The sequence below is a fragment of the Hippocampus bargibanti genome, linkage group LG15, assembly GCF_051943395.1.
Source record: "Hippocampus bargibanti isolate YZ-2025 linkage group LG15, ASM5194339v1, whole genome shotgun sequence".
NCBI lineage: Eukaryota > Metazoa > Chordata > Actinopteri > Syngnathiformes > Syngnathidae > Hippocampus > Hippocampus bargibanti.
The window spans coordinates 5,556,750-5,575,236 of record NC_142748.1 but is presented as its reverse complement, the minus strand read 5'-3'; the positions used below and the strand labels follow the sequence as shown (position 1 = coordinate 5,575,236).

The 18,487-nt window shown below is 39.3% G+C and overlaps 1 protein-coding gene across 3 annotated transcripts in view; it reads left to right on the top strand.

Moving 5' to 3' along the window:
* tanc2b (tetratricopeptide repeat, ankyrin repeat and coiled-coil containing 2b) overlaps window positions 1-18,487 on the top strand; it is a 77,918-nt gene that overhangs the window by 24,694 nt on the left and 34,737 nt on the right. The window contains exons 3-4 of one of the 3 annotated variants that reach the window (XM_089016217.1): window positions 4,131-4,202; window positions 6,399-6,602. In XM_089016217.1, coding sequence (XP_088872343.1) covers window positions 4,131-4,202; window positions 6,399-6,602 — 276 coding nt within the window. Of the gene's footprint in view, window positions 1-3,814; window positions 4,203-6,398; window positions 6,603-18,487 lie in introns of those variants that run through there. The other 2 variants (XM_089016215.1, XM_089016216.1) reach the window with 2 other exon arrangements.

Below are 18,487 nucleotides of genomic sequence, written 5' to 3'. Positions count from 1 at the left end.
TAAGAATAGTATCCATAAAAAAGACATAATTATCCAATAAAAAAAACTTAACTACACTGTTATATAAAATGTATGAAAAATACAGAGTACACACAAAATATAGGATGTACAAAATCTATATAGTATACAATAAAAAGTTACAAGATATTAAAGCAAAAAGCGTCATCTAAAAATAGACTGTTGACTGTCAACAAATGTAACAAAAAACAAAACAAAATTGGCAAAGCATTGAAAAAAGTTATTAACTCATTCACTGCCAAAAGTGCATAACATATACATATACATATATACATATACGCATACGGATCTACATCTACATATATGCATACGCATATGCATACGCATACGCATACGCATACGCATCTACATCTACAAATACGCATCTACATCTCCATATATACATCTACATATAGATATATACATATACATATACATATACATATACATATACATATACATACAGTGCCAGGGTGTTTGTTATTGTCACTCGAATTCCAGGACCTACAGAATATTTAGTTTTAGGACTACATAAACATTCAATGCAGCGTAAGAAACCTTAGACGCTCTTTCATCAGGAAAAAAAAGAGTTAATTCCTAAATGATATGGGTCTTGGAGTTATATGAGCTTGAAATGAGGATGGCTGTCCAAAATACAATGTATATTACATTTGGTTTATATAGTGCTTTAACAACAACTGAAGCAAAAACAAAGCGCTATCATGGAAAAACAATGGAAATTCTGCCCCCTTGTTGAAGGGAAAACATTGCCAGAGGTCTGATCAGAGCTTTATCCGCACGCAAACAAGAAAAAAACTAAACAAACGTCATATTCCCGTGTGAATGACAGTGAGTTAAAAATGCAATTGATAAAATATAAGACTACATACTTTTTGACATTACTATTTGTACATAAAACAATATTACAAATAACAACAATGTTTGGGGAAGCAATGCGCTATTTTTTCTATTAAAAGAAAACACATGAACAGAAAAAAACAGAAACAAAGACAAAAACACATAACTTGTTTTTTTTTAACCCCTCAAAGCATTTCACGCTTTCACACATCATCCCAATCATGTCCATAATGCTTCTTTTGTCCCCCCGTGTGAAATAGTCCCTAACACATGGCCATGCCGTCACCGCTGCAAAGAAAAGCCCGCAGACTCCAGTGCGTTGTTATGTCGGCGGCGTAGGAGGCGCACACAGGGCACATTGTGTCACTCTGACTTGTCTTGTGTTCTTCTGGAGAGGCCGCCACGTTTTTTTTTTTCTTGTGTCCTGCACTGGCAAGCAGACTCATCTCTGTCCTCGCACAGTCAGAGGTTCAAATCCTCCTCTTTTATCCCCCCCCCCCGCCTTGAAAGAGGCCACTTGTCTGCGTGCCACGACATCTCATTGTGATTATGAAACAAACAGAGTGATCTACCGCAAAAGAATGGCCGCTTTCTTTCCTCGATGTATATGCAACAAAGATGTGATTCTCCATCCTGACAGTATTTGGACCGGGGGGGGGGGCATAGCGTAAAATCTCATTCCGCACTTTATGGGATGGGATGTGTCATCTCTTTTTTTAAATCTGGAATGAGCAAAAGAGCATGCTAATTGTTTGTTAGCCCTATAAGCACACCCAGCTAACAGTTTTTATTGCAAACAAATGACATCAAAATTGTTCAATAGGATGGACATCATAAGAATCATAAGAATGATCATAATAATTCATTGATAACACCATGATAATAAAATACTAAAAATAACAATAAAATTTTGAATATAATAATAATAGCAATAATACATTGATAATACCATGATAATAAAATACTAAAAATAACAATAAAAATTTGAATATAATAATAATAATAATAATAATAATAATAATAATAATAATAATACATTGATAATACCATGATAATAAAATACTAAAAATAATTTCATTTGAATAATAATAATAATAATAAACGAGTAAAGGAATAATAATAATAATGTAATAGCATATATTAAAATAGTAAAATAATTAAAGAATAAATAATAAATTAATAATAAAATTATTATTAATAATAATAATAATACATGAGTAAAGGAATAATAATAATATAATAGAATTGTAAAATAGTAATATAGTTAAAGAATAAAATTATTAAAGAATACCTAATACATTAATAATAAAAAATAATAATAATAATACCACGATAATAATAAAATAATAATAAAAAAATCAAGACAATAATAAAATAATAAAATAGTCATATAATAAAATCATAAAATATAATACAATAATGAAATAATAACATTGTAAAATAGCAAACACCTAAGAGTATAATAGAATAAACAATAAAAATAATATTAATCATAAGAAAATGTTTTTTCTGTGTATATATTGTTTTACAGTAATACTCAACTATATTTATAAGTTTGTATTTACTTGTGGTTAAAAATTGAAGTGTGGAAAGTTTAGCTAGCTTACAGACTGCGGTATATTTACAATATGCCAGTATTCATGTAACTTCTTGACAGAATAGTTTGTTTTTTTATTTTTTTTTTATTTTCCCAGCCCAGCGCGTTGGTATCAATCTGGCCTAGTTCCCACGTGATCCTCTCGCCCCCTCGGGCAACTTGAATCGGTCCATCGATCCAACTTGATCTTTCCACCAGTGAGGCAAAAACACTACAAACCTTAGCGGCCATCTTTGTTTTAAGACCTGAATCTGTTGATCCTGCGAACAAATACCTGAGTTCCAAATCCACGTGGTGACGGGAGAGAACAATGGGCTTGACCCACTGACCGCTTCAAGACTCCAGACCTTTAACACCTGTCTGGAGATGTCGTCAGGGACTGCAGTCTGCTATGTTTAGAGTTCATTAAGTTTTGTGAGGCCTTGCCTGGATTTGTTGCTGCGATCTTTTTCTGGAATGCAATTTTTTTCTCCCCTCTCCTGTTACTTGTATGGTTGTCTCTGACGGCTATAAACCCTTTGTCACTTCATCTTAATAACTGTTCTGTTTCCTACCCAGGCAAGCCTTTTTGTTTGGTTGTAATAAATCACGGATGGTGACCATGCAGAAGTTGATATTAGCCTGAAAATACGCCTGCATTATTCTTACCTCACTAACAACCAGCCGATGGCTCTTCAATTTTGCAAAGTAACCCTTACAGCACAAGTGTCAAAGTCAAGGCCCGCGGGCCAAATCCGGCCCGCCACATCATTTTTTTCGGCCCGCGAAAGCAAATCAAACTTGTTAAATTCCATGATGATTGCTAAAATCTGAGCCAAAATTTCATATTTTTGGATGTCAACCACAATAAAAGTCATTATTTTTGACTTCAGATTTTGAAAACGAGTTATTCATTAATTTACTGTGTGCTCTATATGTAATATTTGAAGGGATTTAAACATTCTAATGGGTTCCCCAATTTCATAACGGCCCTCGAGAGGAAACCATAACTACAATGTGGCCCGCGGCAAAAAATGACTTTGACACCACTGCCTTACAGCGTTGTTAATTGGATTCATTCGTTTAGCTGGCCTGAAAACATATACCATTTTTCTGTTGTTTCTATCCTTCTTTGCGGCATGAGAATGATGAACTCGGCAACAAGCCACCACAAAAGCAATTTTGGTCGATCGGCTTCTGCTTGCTTGCGACAATTTAATTTAAGATGATTGTGCTTCATCACAACAAACAACCCCGGGATGAGACTAGCTACACTCCCTCCGCCCTCCCTCTTTGCAACTCCATCTACTGTGGTTAATTCCGGCTGCGTGCTTCCCTCGGGGGCGTCATTGATCCTCACATACGGAACTGTATGTGCATCCAAGCTGGGAGTCGCCCTCTGTTTCACTCTTTATCAAACTTGAGAAGATGGCGGGAAGGAGGAGGAGAAGAAGGAGAAATTGGAGCGTGGCGGCAGGCTCCACCTTCGCCACCATCGGGGGCCGTTTGGGTCCCCGCAGGAAGGGCGTGGAGGGTCTGTGCGTCAGCAGCCTGTTGGGGGTCCTGCGGTCCAACTTGTGGATGGTCGGGGGCGACGAGCGCGCGACGAGATTGCTGCGAGGCCGAAATGACGTGACGGTGGCGCGCCGGCATCCCCGTGCTCACTCGCTGTCCTATTCTCTGTACTCGTCCTTCACAGATGGAGGGAGCGAGGACCTGGCAGACCCACGCTCGAACTGTTTAGACCCTCACCTGAGCCATTTTGGCCAAGGTAAGCATACCTTTGAAACCGCTGTCAATGGATATTGCATGAAGTGGAATGTTTACACGCAGCTTTGCATCATTCCAACAAAATAAAAGTCAAGTTTTTACTTTTAGTTACAGGAACTGAATTTCAACAGCCAATAACCACGTTCAGCATCATTTCTCTTTATGGCGGAATAGAAAATAACAATTCCCAATGACAGAACATTACATTGCACACGTTTCGGCACCATTGTATAGCGCGCGAAGAAATAAATAAATAAATAAACATAATTGATAAACTTTATAGCCTAAATCCTTGTTCTGTTTCATAATCACAATTAGACTACGGTGCTTTCTGAAACTGCCATTTTGTTCATAGTTCTTCAATAACACTCCATCCACCCAAAAATATAGACTGGCGGTACATGATTTAACATATATAGCTCAAATAATTGCACATACAGTACCGCAGGATGATATTGACGCGGAAAAATATTGATCTTCTCATTTGTCTCACAAGGGGGAATCAGAATCAGAAAGATTGGTTTTATTAGGGGGAATAAACATCTGAATTAGAAAGCCTTTAATAATCGCACAATGGGGAAATTTGCTACTCTTTATTTGCATGTCTCATTAAAGTGCTCAAAATTGAAGTCCTCAAAACAGAAGTTCAACAAAAGATTTTATGTAATTGTCAAGTGACTTATATACACACACACAGACACACACACACACAGATAATGGCGTTTGCCTTTGAAGTAGGTGTACTGGAGAGTTTATCAGCAGCAGAGAGGAAATGTTTTCCATAATTACAGTACGTCAACACACACCCTCTTTTTTTTGCCTCCTTCCCATCATTGTCATGTTTGGAACATGTCGACCAGTGTGGGCGTTTGTTTGTCGTCACCAAGCCTCCGAAGGTTGTTATTAAAGCATCACATTGTAGACTCAAATACTTTTTTCAAACTCTTCCTAATTTTAATTTGCATTAGCAGTCTATAATGATGCAAAAGGTTATTTATTGGACTTAGATATTTTCACATCAATATGACTCCCAACGCCACCCTTCTATCATATTTGGATTGTTCATTCATTAGGTGCCCTGAAAACAATAACGCCATATTTACACTTTGTGAGAACTTTTACATATACAGTATTTGGTTTTGACTTTATTTTGACTAAATTTGGATCTTTTGATTACCTCATTCACTGCCATTTACGAATTTATTCAGGAATTGAAAAAATGACATAAAGCGGCATTCACAAATTATTTTGGGTTTTGTTTTTTCATGCTTGGGTGCTGATAAAGCACTAGCCATGCCTCTGGCAATTTTATCCCTTCCACAAGGGGGCAATGTTTCCCTTTTTCCCCATGTTAGCGCTTTGTTCCAGCTTCAGCTGTTGTTAAAGCGCTATTTGATTGACTTAGTATTTGATAGTCTCGCAGTGGAAAAAATTACATTTCACAGCAGCCAAATTATGGAAAGAAGAGGAATACAAGAGGTGCTGGAAAGGCAGCAAATATAAACCAATATATGGATGTATTGCATTGTGTTTTGGACAGCCGCCCTCATTTCAAACTTATATAACTCCAGACGCATATAATTTAGGAATTAGGAACTTTTTTTCAGATGAAAGTAGAGAGTTTAGGGTTTCTTTTTTGTTTTTTTTTGTGCGCATATCTGGCAGTGAATGAGTTAAATTGTATCATAGTTAACCTCACATAAATTGGAGCTACTCTGCCATAAAGCGTAATAAACAGATGCACTGCATCTTCATAGACATCAGTTGAGTCAACTTTATTTTTCCTGCCATGCTTGCAGTTGTATACCTTTTCTTACAGTTCTATAAAAGTGTGGGTATGTGCTTGTGTGAGTGTTTGTTCACTCTCTGGTCAAACAATGAATACTAATCAAAGTAATGTTAAGCAGATTCCTTACTTACAGACAGTGTATTGTCTACAACTAATCAAAGTACTTCCAATGATTACGTTTTGGAAGGCCCAAAGGCATTTCTCGTCAGTACCTCGGTTTATTGTGTTTGTTTATTAGCACGATTGGATAAAAGTTTTATGCGACTAATTTTTTTTGGTGAAGGTCAGGTTAAAAGTAGTTTTTTTTTTACCTCTTTCATGTTTGTCTTTCCATCGAGTTCAGATCCCCAATTTATTTTTCATCCATAAACACAATAAAACGCCAATTCATACCTGTTGTCCCTCTAGGCGGCAGCTTAGACGACGACTGCGCCTACGAGCCCGACTACTACAGCGCCTTGCCGCCGCCGCCGCCGCCTCCGCCGCTCTCCATGGCTGAGGGCGTCCAGCATATTCGCATCATGGAGGGCGTGTCGCGCTCGCTGCCCTCTTCGCCGCTGCTCGCACACCAGGCACTCGGCGTCCGGCTGCAGGCCGTCAAGAAGCTCACGGGTAAGATGGCCGAGCATGGCTCAGCATTTTTTTTTCGCCAAATGACGAAGCTACGGGAGATGTCGTATGATTGCAATCAGATTTGATTTGATATTTGGAGGTATAATTTTATACTTGACCACCAGAGTGCACCAGAACATGGAAGCTTTGACTCAGCACACATGAACTGTAGCACACATGAACTGTTCTGATTTCCACTTATCAGCAAATGCTGTGATTTTAACCCTCCTGTTATACTGTGACATATGAATAAATAAATAAATAAACAAATACATGAATAAATAAATGAACAAATAATGAATATGTGAATACATGATGAACATAATGACTGAATAACAAAGAAATAATGAATAAATTAACGTATACATGAATAAATACCTAAGTAAATACCTCAGTAAATACAGAAGAAAATACATAAGTAAATACATAAGTCAATACATGAATAAATACATAAGTAAATACATAGGTAAATACGAAGGTAAATCCACAAGTAAATGCATAAATACATGCATAAATACATAATAAATACATACATAAAAATACATAAATGCATAAAAAATACGTAAAAACGTAAAAATACATAAATAAAGACATGTATATTTCCCCATTGTGGGACAAATAAAGGTCTTCTGATTCTGATGTATAGATAAACACATAAATAAATGCATGCATAAATATATACATAACCCTCCTGTTATACTGTGGCTTATAAATAAATACAGGAATACATAAATACATAAATAAATAAATACATGCATAAATACATACATATATCCGTAATATATACACAACCCTCCTATTATACTTTGGCATATAAATAAATAACTAAACACAAATAAATCTAAACATATACATAAATTTGTGCATACATACATAAATTCGTACATAAATATATCCATAAATATATACGTAAATATATGCATAAATACATACTTAAATATACACATAACTACATGTATGTATGCATACATACATACTTACATGCATACATACATACATACATACATACATACATACATACATACACGCACACACACATACACGCATACTAATAATTATAACTTTTCTGTAATCACTCTCAAAAATTATTTTGTTCTTTTTTTTGTTAGTTTGACTTTTTTTCTCATCTTCTAAGTTAAGATGACAAATAGCACTGGCCCACCCATAATACACTCCTTGCATAACAGTCTAGTCAAATGCGCATAATGGCGCGACAGCATCATCAAAATAATGTGAGGTATCCAATTTGCATCTTATTTATATCATATTTTTAATGACGGCGATTAAAACATGAAAGCAGCAGGTCACATTGCTCCACAAGCACAACAGGAGGGTTACCAGGGTTCATTTTAGGAATATTTATTTTCTCATTGTGCATGGAGAAATTATGATGCAGCTCAGGTCTGTTTTTTTTTTTGTTTGGTTACGCATCTCCCAGTAGATGAAACTTCATTTGTGGGCTCTTTGATCAGCCGGAGAAGTGTGGATGTGTTTTTGTTGTCCGGTTGTCCAATTAAAAAGGTGTGACTGTCGCCTACTCTCATGGAAGTTTCCGCGCTTTGTATTTTATTGACTTTGGAAAGTTTATCGCCTTTGATGTGTCATCTGTTTGTTGTCAACAACAACAGGGGAGTGATTATATGTATTTCTTTATTTTTAGCTAATCTGTTGAACTGATCAAAGTTGCGTGGAGTGACCTTCTGTTTTTTGGGGGGGAATGAAGAAAACAGACTTGACTAGAGCTTTGTCCTTCTCCGCTCTCCTCATCAACGCAACAACACACATTTCACCAGGTCACTCCGGGCTTTTTGTCACCCTTTAATTAATCCAACTCAGCGTCACGTCCCGCAGAGCGCCACGTCGCCAAATGCTTGCATGTGCGTGAGCGCTCTGACGTCAAAGGCCACAGTTCCCCCACCCCTTCTTCGTTCATGTTGTGAATGAAATAAAAAGTAGCCTACATGATCACTTTGGAACTGGAGAAAAAGAATGTGGTTATTTCTTGCTGGGTAGATTGAAGGATGAGGTCCCGCCCATGTTTTGAAATGTAAGAAACTTGCATTTTAATCACCTCAAGACACAGTTTTAGTGGTCCATTGGCCGGGGCAACGGGTACTAGAGCCTATCCAGTTATTTTAGGCAACCATAGCCTCTTCATTCGGGGCTAGAAAAATGTCAAAAAAATGGTGTCAAAAATATAATTTTTTATGGTACTTATAGGACATTGTTGTTTTTTTTTTTTGCCATTGGTACTCAGGTTCTACCTGAAACACTCCGGACGCTAAAGTTTCTTTAGCTCATTTCAGTGTTCTGTTCTGTGGTTCCATATCTGTGAATCATATGTTCTCATCGGCTTTGCTCAGATCCCCCCACGTTGGGTTATTTTTAGTGTGCAACAATGGCTCATTATAAGAGTGTGACGGTTCATCGCTGATGTGTCATTCGTTGCTGATCGGACAAGTGACTGTAGTGATGGAGCTATTTCATTTATTGGATTGGATTGGTTTAGCCTTTATTAGTCTCACAGTGGAAAAATTGACATCTCACAGCAGCAAAGTTATGGAAGAAAGAGGAAAGGAAACAAAGAAGTACAAAAACAAAATACAGGAGCTGCGGGAAAGGCAACCACTCTCACGGCGCCATCTTGAAGTCAAAATAACAACATAACAAATAATATACAACTCAAAGATACAGACAGCCATTAAGCACTTTCTGCACCCTCTTTGTCGTATGAAGCAGTTCTAGATAAAAGAGGAGAGGATCAAAGCATCCTTTTCACCAGTGGATCAGGGACGTCATAGTGAAACGTGCACGTCTGCTACAAGCTAAATATTGTAAGCAAACACAAAGCCGTAGCTTCCATTGACGGAAACAGACTGTCTCACATCTCCTTTCCCACGTAAATCCGCTTCAATTCCGAGCCGCGGCACAATCGCCCGAGAGATGTCCAGCGATGACAGTCAAATGGCGCCGACATTCCTCCCAATCAAAAACAGTGCTGGCGTTCTCGTGCTGCCGAAAAGGTACAACTGTCGCGGCGCCATCTTGAAGTCAAACTAAAAATATAATATGACAGCACCAAGACACAGTCATTCAATCTTAATTATTTCGACCTTGTTAGTGGCGCTAGAAAGAAGTCGTAATCTGATTATTGGGATAAAAGTGAATAGGTTGTCTACTCTCTAAGTTGTCCCCTACAAAAAAAAAAACAACCAAAAAACATCAAGTCAATGGATCCAATTGAAATTTAGACGTTTTATTTATCATCACACCAGGAACAAAAATGTCTCAACTGAAAAAAGGAACAACTAATCAACCATTTGCTCCCCCCCCTAAAGCCTCTTTACTTGAACCAACTCCTCCAAAACAAAGCCCAAATCAGAATCAGCGATGCCAGACAGATAAACAAGCCGTGATAAATTGCGACTGATTTCAGCCAAAAGCAGACATCGCCTTTGATGGCTCCCCAACGCGACATCAAATCCCAACAACGTGGGTCCGAAAGGTCAAAATGTATCATTCCGTATTCCAAGATTATCCCCCATGCTCCTGCCAGTGGATGTTTTATGAGAAGCGATTCTGTGGATGAGTTGAAATTTGTCACGCACGTACAGCTTGTTGGGTGACGAAAGCGTCAGTCGCCTTTGACCAGCTTCACGCTGCATGTTGATGACAATGACAAAATCGTGTGACACCACCGAGATAAACTATAAAGGCGTGCGTCGATCAATGTGTGTACTCGGAATGTACGTTGACAGGGTTGAACGACATTCGCTAACTCTTCTGATATTTATGGGCATTTCCGCTCAGAGTGCAAACTCTTTGGGGGGGGGATAAACATGGCTGACGGAGATGATTTAGAAAAGTGTTGATTTTGATTGGAAATGGCCTCAAAAGATGGCTGCACTTCTTTCAAGGGTACAACAAGGACACGCACAAGCCAATCGGGAGCAGCTCGCTGCGGCTTTTCATTAATATCCCAAAAAATAATCATAATTTCTGATCCCGCGTGTCCGTCAAACTAATAATAACAACGCACTCCTCCCCGCCCTCGTCTCTCCTTTCTTTTCGGTTGGGGGGGGGGGGGGGGGGTATTATGCCATTTTCTTCCCTGCTCTCCATTCCCACCCTTTTTCCTCCCCCTCCTTCTCTGCTCGCTGGTTGCCATGACAACAGCAGCACTGCACCATTCATCCGTCGACAGGACCTGGGCTCACGTTCCGCGCTCCGCTCATCACGGTGCTAGGCGCTCGCCTCTGTCAATTCCTTCATTTATTTTTGGGAGGGGGGGTGAAGGTTACCCGTTTAGGTGTCACCTTTTGTGATACCCTCCCACCAGCGGCGCCATCGCCGCCCCCACCCAACTCGGCGTAGACACCACCGCCTTCTTCCTTTTCCTCACACTCCTCCCATCGCCGCCCTATCGCTTACTCAAGTGCAGCATCGCCGCCGTAAACCTGAGATTTTAACTCCACCAGATAAGACAACCCCTCCCCCCCCTCCTCCCTCGCTTTACTTTTCTTCCGGAAGGATCCCCCCAACTCACCTCCAGGAATGCGGGACTGCTCCGGTTGAGAATGGTGAGCGACCCGCCGCGCCCTCGTCTCCCGTCCGCACGTTGTCAGGGTCGCCGGTGCGGGTCATGTGACGCCCGGGCTGACGGGAAGTGATTTGATGCACTTGTCGATAGCGCTAATGACATCAACGTAGGCTGCGGGGGAGCTGTGAATCAAGCGGTGTGATCAAGTGTTTATTGCTTTATTTTGGGTGCGTTTGTGTGGGTGATTCAATTGTCTTCTGAGTGTGTGTGTGTGTGTGTGTGTCTAACTACAAGCTGTGGGTGGCTAATGATGCACTTTTTCCCAGCATAGCAGCAGACTATGTACCATATGGTTGCATAAATAGCTTAAAGTTTTCAGGTAGGAAGATGGGGTGGTAGAGTTTTTCACAAGGGAAAGGGGGGAGGGTTGCCCACTTCCGATAGCTGTGTTGCTGCGGGCTGCGAGTCTCACTCCCATCTCCCCCAGGGGGGCTAGACGAGCTGCTGTTAAGCGAACGGAACAAAATGTCTCAATAACAGCATCCAGACGTCATCGCCTGCCTCACCGCCGGTTGGCATCGACTCCCGGCTTGATGATGACGACCAGGATAGAAAAGCGTTTACTTCGGAAATTGTTGCCCAGTACAGCCATGGAGTTGTGTACGCTCTGGCACTGTGGGGGAAAAAAGCCTATGAAGAAATTGTGTGTAAATAAGAGTGAGCCAAAGTCAAAATAACGACCTTTTTAAGCTATTCAGAAACTTCGGTACAGGCCCAGTTATAGTCATTGGAAATATACCTTCTTGAGATTTTTGTTCCAATAATTTCATCACTGAGGCTAAAAAAACAGCTGTATGCACATTATTTGTGTGTAAGACTCCAAAAAGGGGAAAACACATCTGTCAACATAGCTCATAGTTTTAATTGACAACTTTTCAGCCTGCTAGCATCTGGTCATTGTCACATGGAAACAAACGAATTATGGAATTAAAAAAATAAAATCAGAAGGAAAAATGTAGTTTAAAAATAAAGAAATAGTTGACAAATAGGGTTTCTGCACTACGAGTCTACAGATGTCTGCACTGGTTGTAAAAGTGGCAGGGAAGCTGATTCGAAACAACCTCACGTGAAAAAAAAATACCTGCAAAGTATGTAATTTAAAAGCCAAAACAAATCAGATGTCTTTGACAATCAAACACACAAATTAAGTTATTTGTGGGTTTAAAAAAATGTACATGAACAATAATCAGATGTTACTCGGGAATATTTGCTTGAAAGTTGTTAACCTGGCTTGCGTGCTCTAAAAATAAATAAATAAGACATTTTATTTCTATGCGCCTTTCAAAACTCTCAAGGACACTTTACAGTATAAATACATAAACACACAACTACATAAATAAACATATAAAAATACATAAATAAACAAACATACAAAAATTAATAAATGAATAAATAAACACATAAATAAAACTGTAAATAAATACAGTAAAGTCTTGTCATATCGATATCGGTTATATCGATAGTACTGCTTATTATGATACTATTTCTATGAACGCAAGGAGAACATTTACATGCCGCAGGATCGGATATATCGATAGTCCGGTTATATCAATATTTTTTCCGACTCCCGAGAATATCGATATAACGAGACTTTACTGTACATAAATAAAAAAATTAAAATAAATAAATAAATACCTGAACACACAAATGAATAATTAAGCATATAAAGGGAAGCAAACAAACAAATAAATACATACAGATAAATAAAAATATGTAAATAAACAAATGAAAATCAATATAAATATATACACACATCACATTCATACATAAATAGTTAAATAAGTAACATAAACACACAAATACATCAATAAATAAAAATAAAAAATGACATAAACACAAAAATAAATACACAACACACAAATGAACACACATACATATGAACATGTACAAATAAATACATACACTTGTAAAAATAAATCAGTAAATTAATAAATAAACACATATACACAAATAAACATAAATAATTACACAAATAAATACATTAAATAAATAAATAAACACAAATACATAAACACATGAAAATAAATACATAAACAAACATAAATAAATACATAAATAAAAATAAATACATAAATACACAAATACATCAATAAATAAATACATCAATACATATATAAATACATCATTACATAAACATTTGTAGCTCAAAAGCCCCCATTTGTAGCTCCCATGTTGTTATGCAAGAGTTTGGTATTGTAACAGTACCCGTGTGACATAGTCGCCCTATCCACCCGCTAGTCATCCAAACAAAGTTACTCCATATTACCTTGGTGTTTAGCAGCCCCTGCAGTGTGCTATTAATAACCCAGAGAGAGGTTTGCTTACAAAACACAGGCAGTGGGTTACGCGCACCACCGAGAGCTAAGTTCTCACACACGCACACACTCGTCCAAGCGTGTCTGAGGTTTTCAGCCCTGCACAATCACACCCCTCGTCACCATTAGCATTCAACACGACTGTTGTCGGTTGCTGGCACATTTGCTGCCTTATTTCAGGTCCGTGTGCGTCTGGTCGGCGGCGCCAGCATCGCCCCATTAACCCACGGCGGTTTCTTAATTGCCTCTGCTTACGCTCACTTGTCTTCTCGTCAATCTTTTCCAGTGGCAAGAAGGGTGTGGTCCTCAGGTTTCAGCGTGCCCCGCAGGGCGATAAACATTGGTCGCACGGCCCCCGAGCTTTACCGAAGGTCAGGACGGCGTCGCTATCACCAAACATTCATATCTTGACCCGTCGTTGGCTAGTATGAGCTTGTCGCTTCCTGAAACTTCTCTGGCGGTGATTGAAATTGCCATTTAGACCTCCAGAGACGACAAAAGAAAGTTATCGCAAAAGACGATGTGTTAATATTGCAGAGTCACGGGAGCGCAGAGCCTCAGGAATGAGACTGCTGCTCAATCTACATTTATCATCCGCGCGCCTTCATACTGCCAAGTTTAATAAGTTGAGATCCTGAAAGACTCAACTGGAAAAAACAGCTGTAAATCACTTTTTCTGGGAAAAAAAACCTTGAATGTCACCCAATACCGCCGCAGATCTCCACCAAGGCGAAGTTCTAGACTACAGTTCAATCAAAATTTCCGGCTGCGAGCAAAGAGTCCACTCACAACTATGTGAAAAAATATCATTTTAATACGAGACAGACGATGTCCGAGAATTAGCGATAATAGATCACCATGTCCCAGTTGCGAGCAAAAGGGAGGAAAATAAATCTTGGACCAGAATGTAGCAAATATCTAGCTAGGTAGCTAGATACAGAGCTAGCTAGATAGCTGGATAGCTAGATAAATAAAAAGAAGTGGAGAGGAAAAAATAAATAAGAATAAAGTCAGGAAAAAAGACAAAAAAAGCTACATTGGACGAAAGAAAATTGAGTCAGAGTGAAAAAAAAGGCAAACTTGAACAGCGCGACAAAATGGCCGCCGTGGGAAAAAAAGGAAGAGCAGTTTACTGTGTTCGTCCAACAGTCGATCGTATTTCAGTGTCAAATTGGCGACTTCACGGCCGAAACATCGCAGTCGCTTTTAGCATGTTAGCTACTCTAGTTCGGATCGTTTCGCTTACTTTCACAATCGAGCCATGTCTTGTACCTACTTGTTTTTTTTTTTCTACTTTTTCGCATTTTTGTACAAAAACCTTGTTAGGTTTTGATAAGCCACGACATAGTCACCTCATGTTGTCAAGGCAAGACGGACAAGCCAGACTGTTGTCTGTGACTCATAAATACCTTTGACGACATCCTCACATTCCTCCTTCCATTAGCCGATGGAGCCTTAGTATCATTAAACGCTGAGCTAGCCTCATAATAATGCAATTTCTTTTTTTTTTTTTTTAAGATAATGAGCCTTCTTAGCAAATATGCACCGCCCCTCCACCTTCTTAAAATTCTGCCTGAGCTTCACCTTGCTCGCATAATCCTCCCAAGGCGGTGATGATTGATACCCGCATATTCAATGCGCGCCATACACACAAGCACACAAACACACACCGTATATGTGCTTACATAAAAATCAGAAGAGGCAGTTTGTCTAATGGACTTCTACTAAGATCAACCAACTATAAATATCACAAATGATCAGTGAAAAAACTTAATTGCTCAAAGTCAATTTTGGTTGAACCATGTGAACAGGAAATGCATCTGTATAAGGCCTGCATGATTGATCAGATTCGCCATGTGGTATGCCGCACAAAATATACAGAAGAGTGCGCCTTGAATTTCCCTTGAGGAATTATGGGTAGAACACAAAATGAAATTAAAATTAAGAAGAAGCTTAGATGAGAATCTGATGCTCCTGGGATCAAGAAATATGTAAATCAGACACGCTTTCAGACCGCAAGAGTCCATTCTGTTTACGTCAAATTGCGATATTAGTGTCGCCGTATTGTGTCATGTTGCTTTTCTTGTTCAAGTAACTTGTTGGCCTTTAAAACCACGGTAATGCCAAAACAACGCATTACAAATGATAGCAATCTCGACAGACCAATTTGCAAAGAATCTTTTGTGACCAACACACTCAATACAAATGTTACCATTTGCATTTCAGGGTTTAATGGATTCATTTCCCCCTGTAGAGAAGTAGTGGTAACTTCAGGCTCTACTGTAGTGCCTTATAATGTGGTGTACCTTATATTTGGAAAACCTTTATATAGTTATATATTATATTTGGAAAACCTTTTTCATTCATTGAAAGTGCGCCTTTTAGTCCGGTGTGCCTAATACAGGTAACCTCCGACTTACGACCGAGTTCCGTTCCGACCAAACGGTTGTAAGTCAAAATGGTCGTAAGTCGAAATCAATTCAAAATGTTTAATAGAGACTCGGAGGCTGAATGACTCGCAAACTCCATGTGCCATCACACAGGCGATTGCTGTGCGAGAGTGAAATGCTGGCTGGCCAAAACTGTCATACGCGTTGCCAGCCTGCTAGCACGTTGTGGTGCCAGGTGTAGAATTAAAATTAAAAAAATAGGGTCTGGAATTTTGTGGTCGTAAGTACAGGTGGGCGTAAGTCGAGCTGGTTGTAAGTCGGATGCTACCTGTATATGGAAAAACTTTGAAAATACACCATTCATTGGAGATGTACCTTATACTCCGGTGCGCATTACACACCGGAAAGTATGGTATATAAAAAAAAAATGTCACAAGTTTCTGCTATATGAAAGATTTTCCAGTTTTCATTTTGTAAAACTTTTTTTGGCCAATTTCGGTTAGTTCTTAGAACCATTTTTCGGAATTTCTGTATTTATTAGTTTTACGATTAGATTTATATACTGTATATACATATATATATATATATACAGGTAACATCCGACTTACGACCACCCGTACTTACGACCACGACCTCCAGACACTATTTTGCAACATTTTAATAGGGGGAGTTTGCGAGTCATTTATCATACAAGTCTCTATTCAACATTTTGAATGGATTTCGACTTACGACCGTTTGGTCGGAACGGAACTCGGTCGTAAGTCGGATGTTACCTCTATATAAGGCAAGTATTCTGTAATTAATATATTTTTCATTAAGTACATAGTCTATTCTATACATATGTATATTTTAAAAGTGTGTTTAACTCAATTCAAATGTATTTTAAGCCTAGGGGAGTTATTAGCTATTCCAAACATTTTTTTTGACATGCTCTCTCCATCTTGCAAATTTTCACCTGTTCAACGTCACATCTGGAATGGTTGCCTGATAATAAACAAGGTTTCGGCAGAAGTTACAAAACGTAGTTATCATGTCACCGTACAAGCATTCACTCTGTGCAGCATGTAAACACAATGTAGGTGTAGTTATTCATAAGCTCATTAGAGGAGTGGATTTGCACCACTGCCATCCATCAACACTGTCAGCCATCCTCGGCTTGGCACGCGTTCACAACACAACGGCATCGTACACCCGCCAGATTTAAGTCGCTTGGAGCTGACGCCGCGGAGAGGATTTACTCGTGGGGATAGAATATCGTTCCCTTTCACACAGGTGAAAATCCAGGAGAGAAACGAAAACAAACGCGCTAATCTCCGGTTTACGCCGCACGCCGATGGCGCGTTTGGTCGGTGGCGAGGGTGGACGAGCGATACGACGACACCGCTGGCTCTTTGCCGTGCCTTCAAGAGAAGAGGAGCTTATCGGGATAAGTCCAAATCGAAGTGGATTGAGGCTTTGCTGCTGCTTTTCTGGTCATGTGCCACCGCTGCTACTGCGCAGGCAAAACATCGACGCAGTCATCGTTTTCTGGCTCTGAAATGCCATCTTGACTGATTGGCACGGGATTTGGGAGGATGTTAGTCATAACAGGAATCCACAAAATCTTTTTTGTCCACTTTTAATCAACAAAAATTCACTGAACTGAATTGGATTGGATTAGCCTTTATTAGTCTCGCAGTGGATAAAGTTACATTTCACAGCAGCAAAGTTTGAGGAAAGGAAAGGAAGAAGTAGAAAAACAAAATACATTAACTGCTGTAAAGGCAGCCACTCTCGCGGCGCCATCTTGAAGTCAAAAGAACCAAAACAAAATAATATGACAACATAAAGTCATTCAATATTAAGCACTTTCTGCACCCTCTTTGTTGCATGAAGCAGTTCTAGATGAAAGCCGAGAGGGTCAGAGCATCCTTTTCACCAGTGGATCAAGGACGACATTGTGAAATGTGGACATCTGCTGCAAGCTAAATGATGAAAGCAAACCCGAAGCTTTAGCATCCATTGACGAAAACAGACTGTCTCAGATCTCCCTTCCCACGTAAATCCGCTTCAATTCCATGACGCGGCACTATCCGCTTCAATTCCAAGCCGCGGCACAATCGCCCCAGAGCTATCCAGCGATGACACTCAAACGGCACCGGCATTCCTCCCAATCAAAAACAGTGCTGGCATATTCGTGCTGCTGAAAAGGCGTAACCGCTCAGCACAGTATCTGGAATTGTACGTTTCTATTTATACCATATTACTAAAATAAAACAAAATTACCAGCTAAAAATAAATGCACATTCTAAGAATGTGACATGAGCATGACAGAGCTAACATTTGCCTGCAAGTAGCTAGCAGCCATGTATCACACAATGTTGATGGACGAACATGCCTTTTCAGTATTCACTCATGGAAATAGGTAGTTTACCACAGCTACGAGATGCGCACATGCGCTCACATCTGGCCCGCTTTCAAAATACAATGTTGGAAAGAAAAAAAAAGATGAAGAAGCCCATCTCGCGTCGCTCATTGCCGCTCGTTTCCAGCAAACTCATCTCGTGTCTTGTTTGCGCAAAAATCCATGTTTGCGCGCTC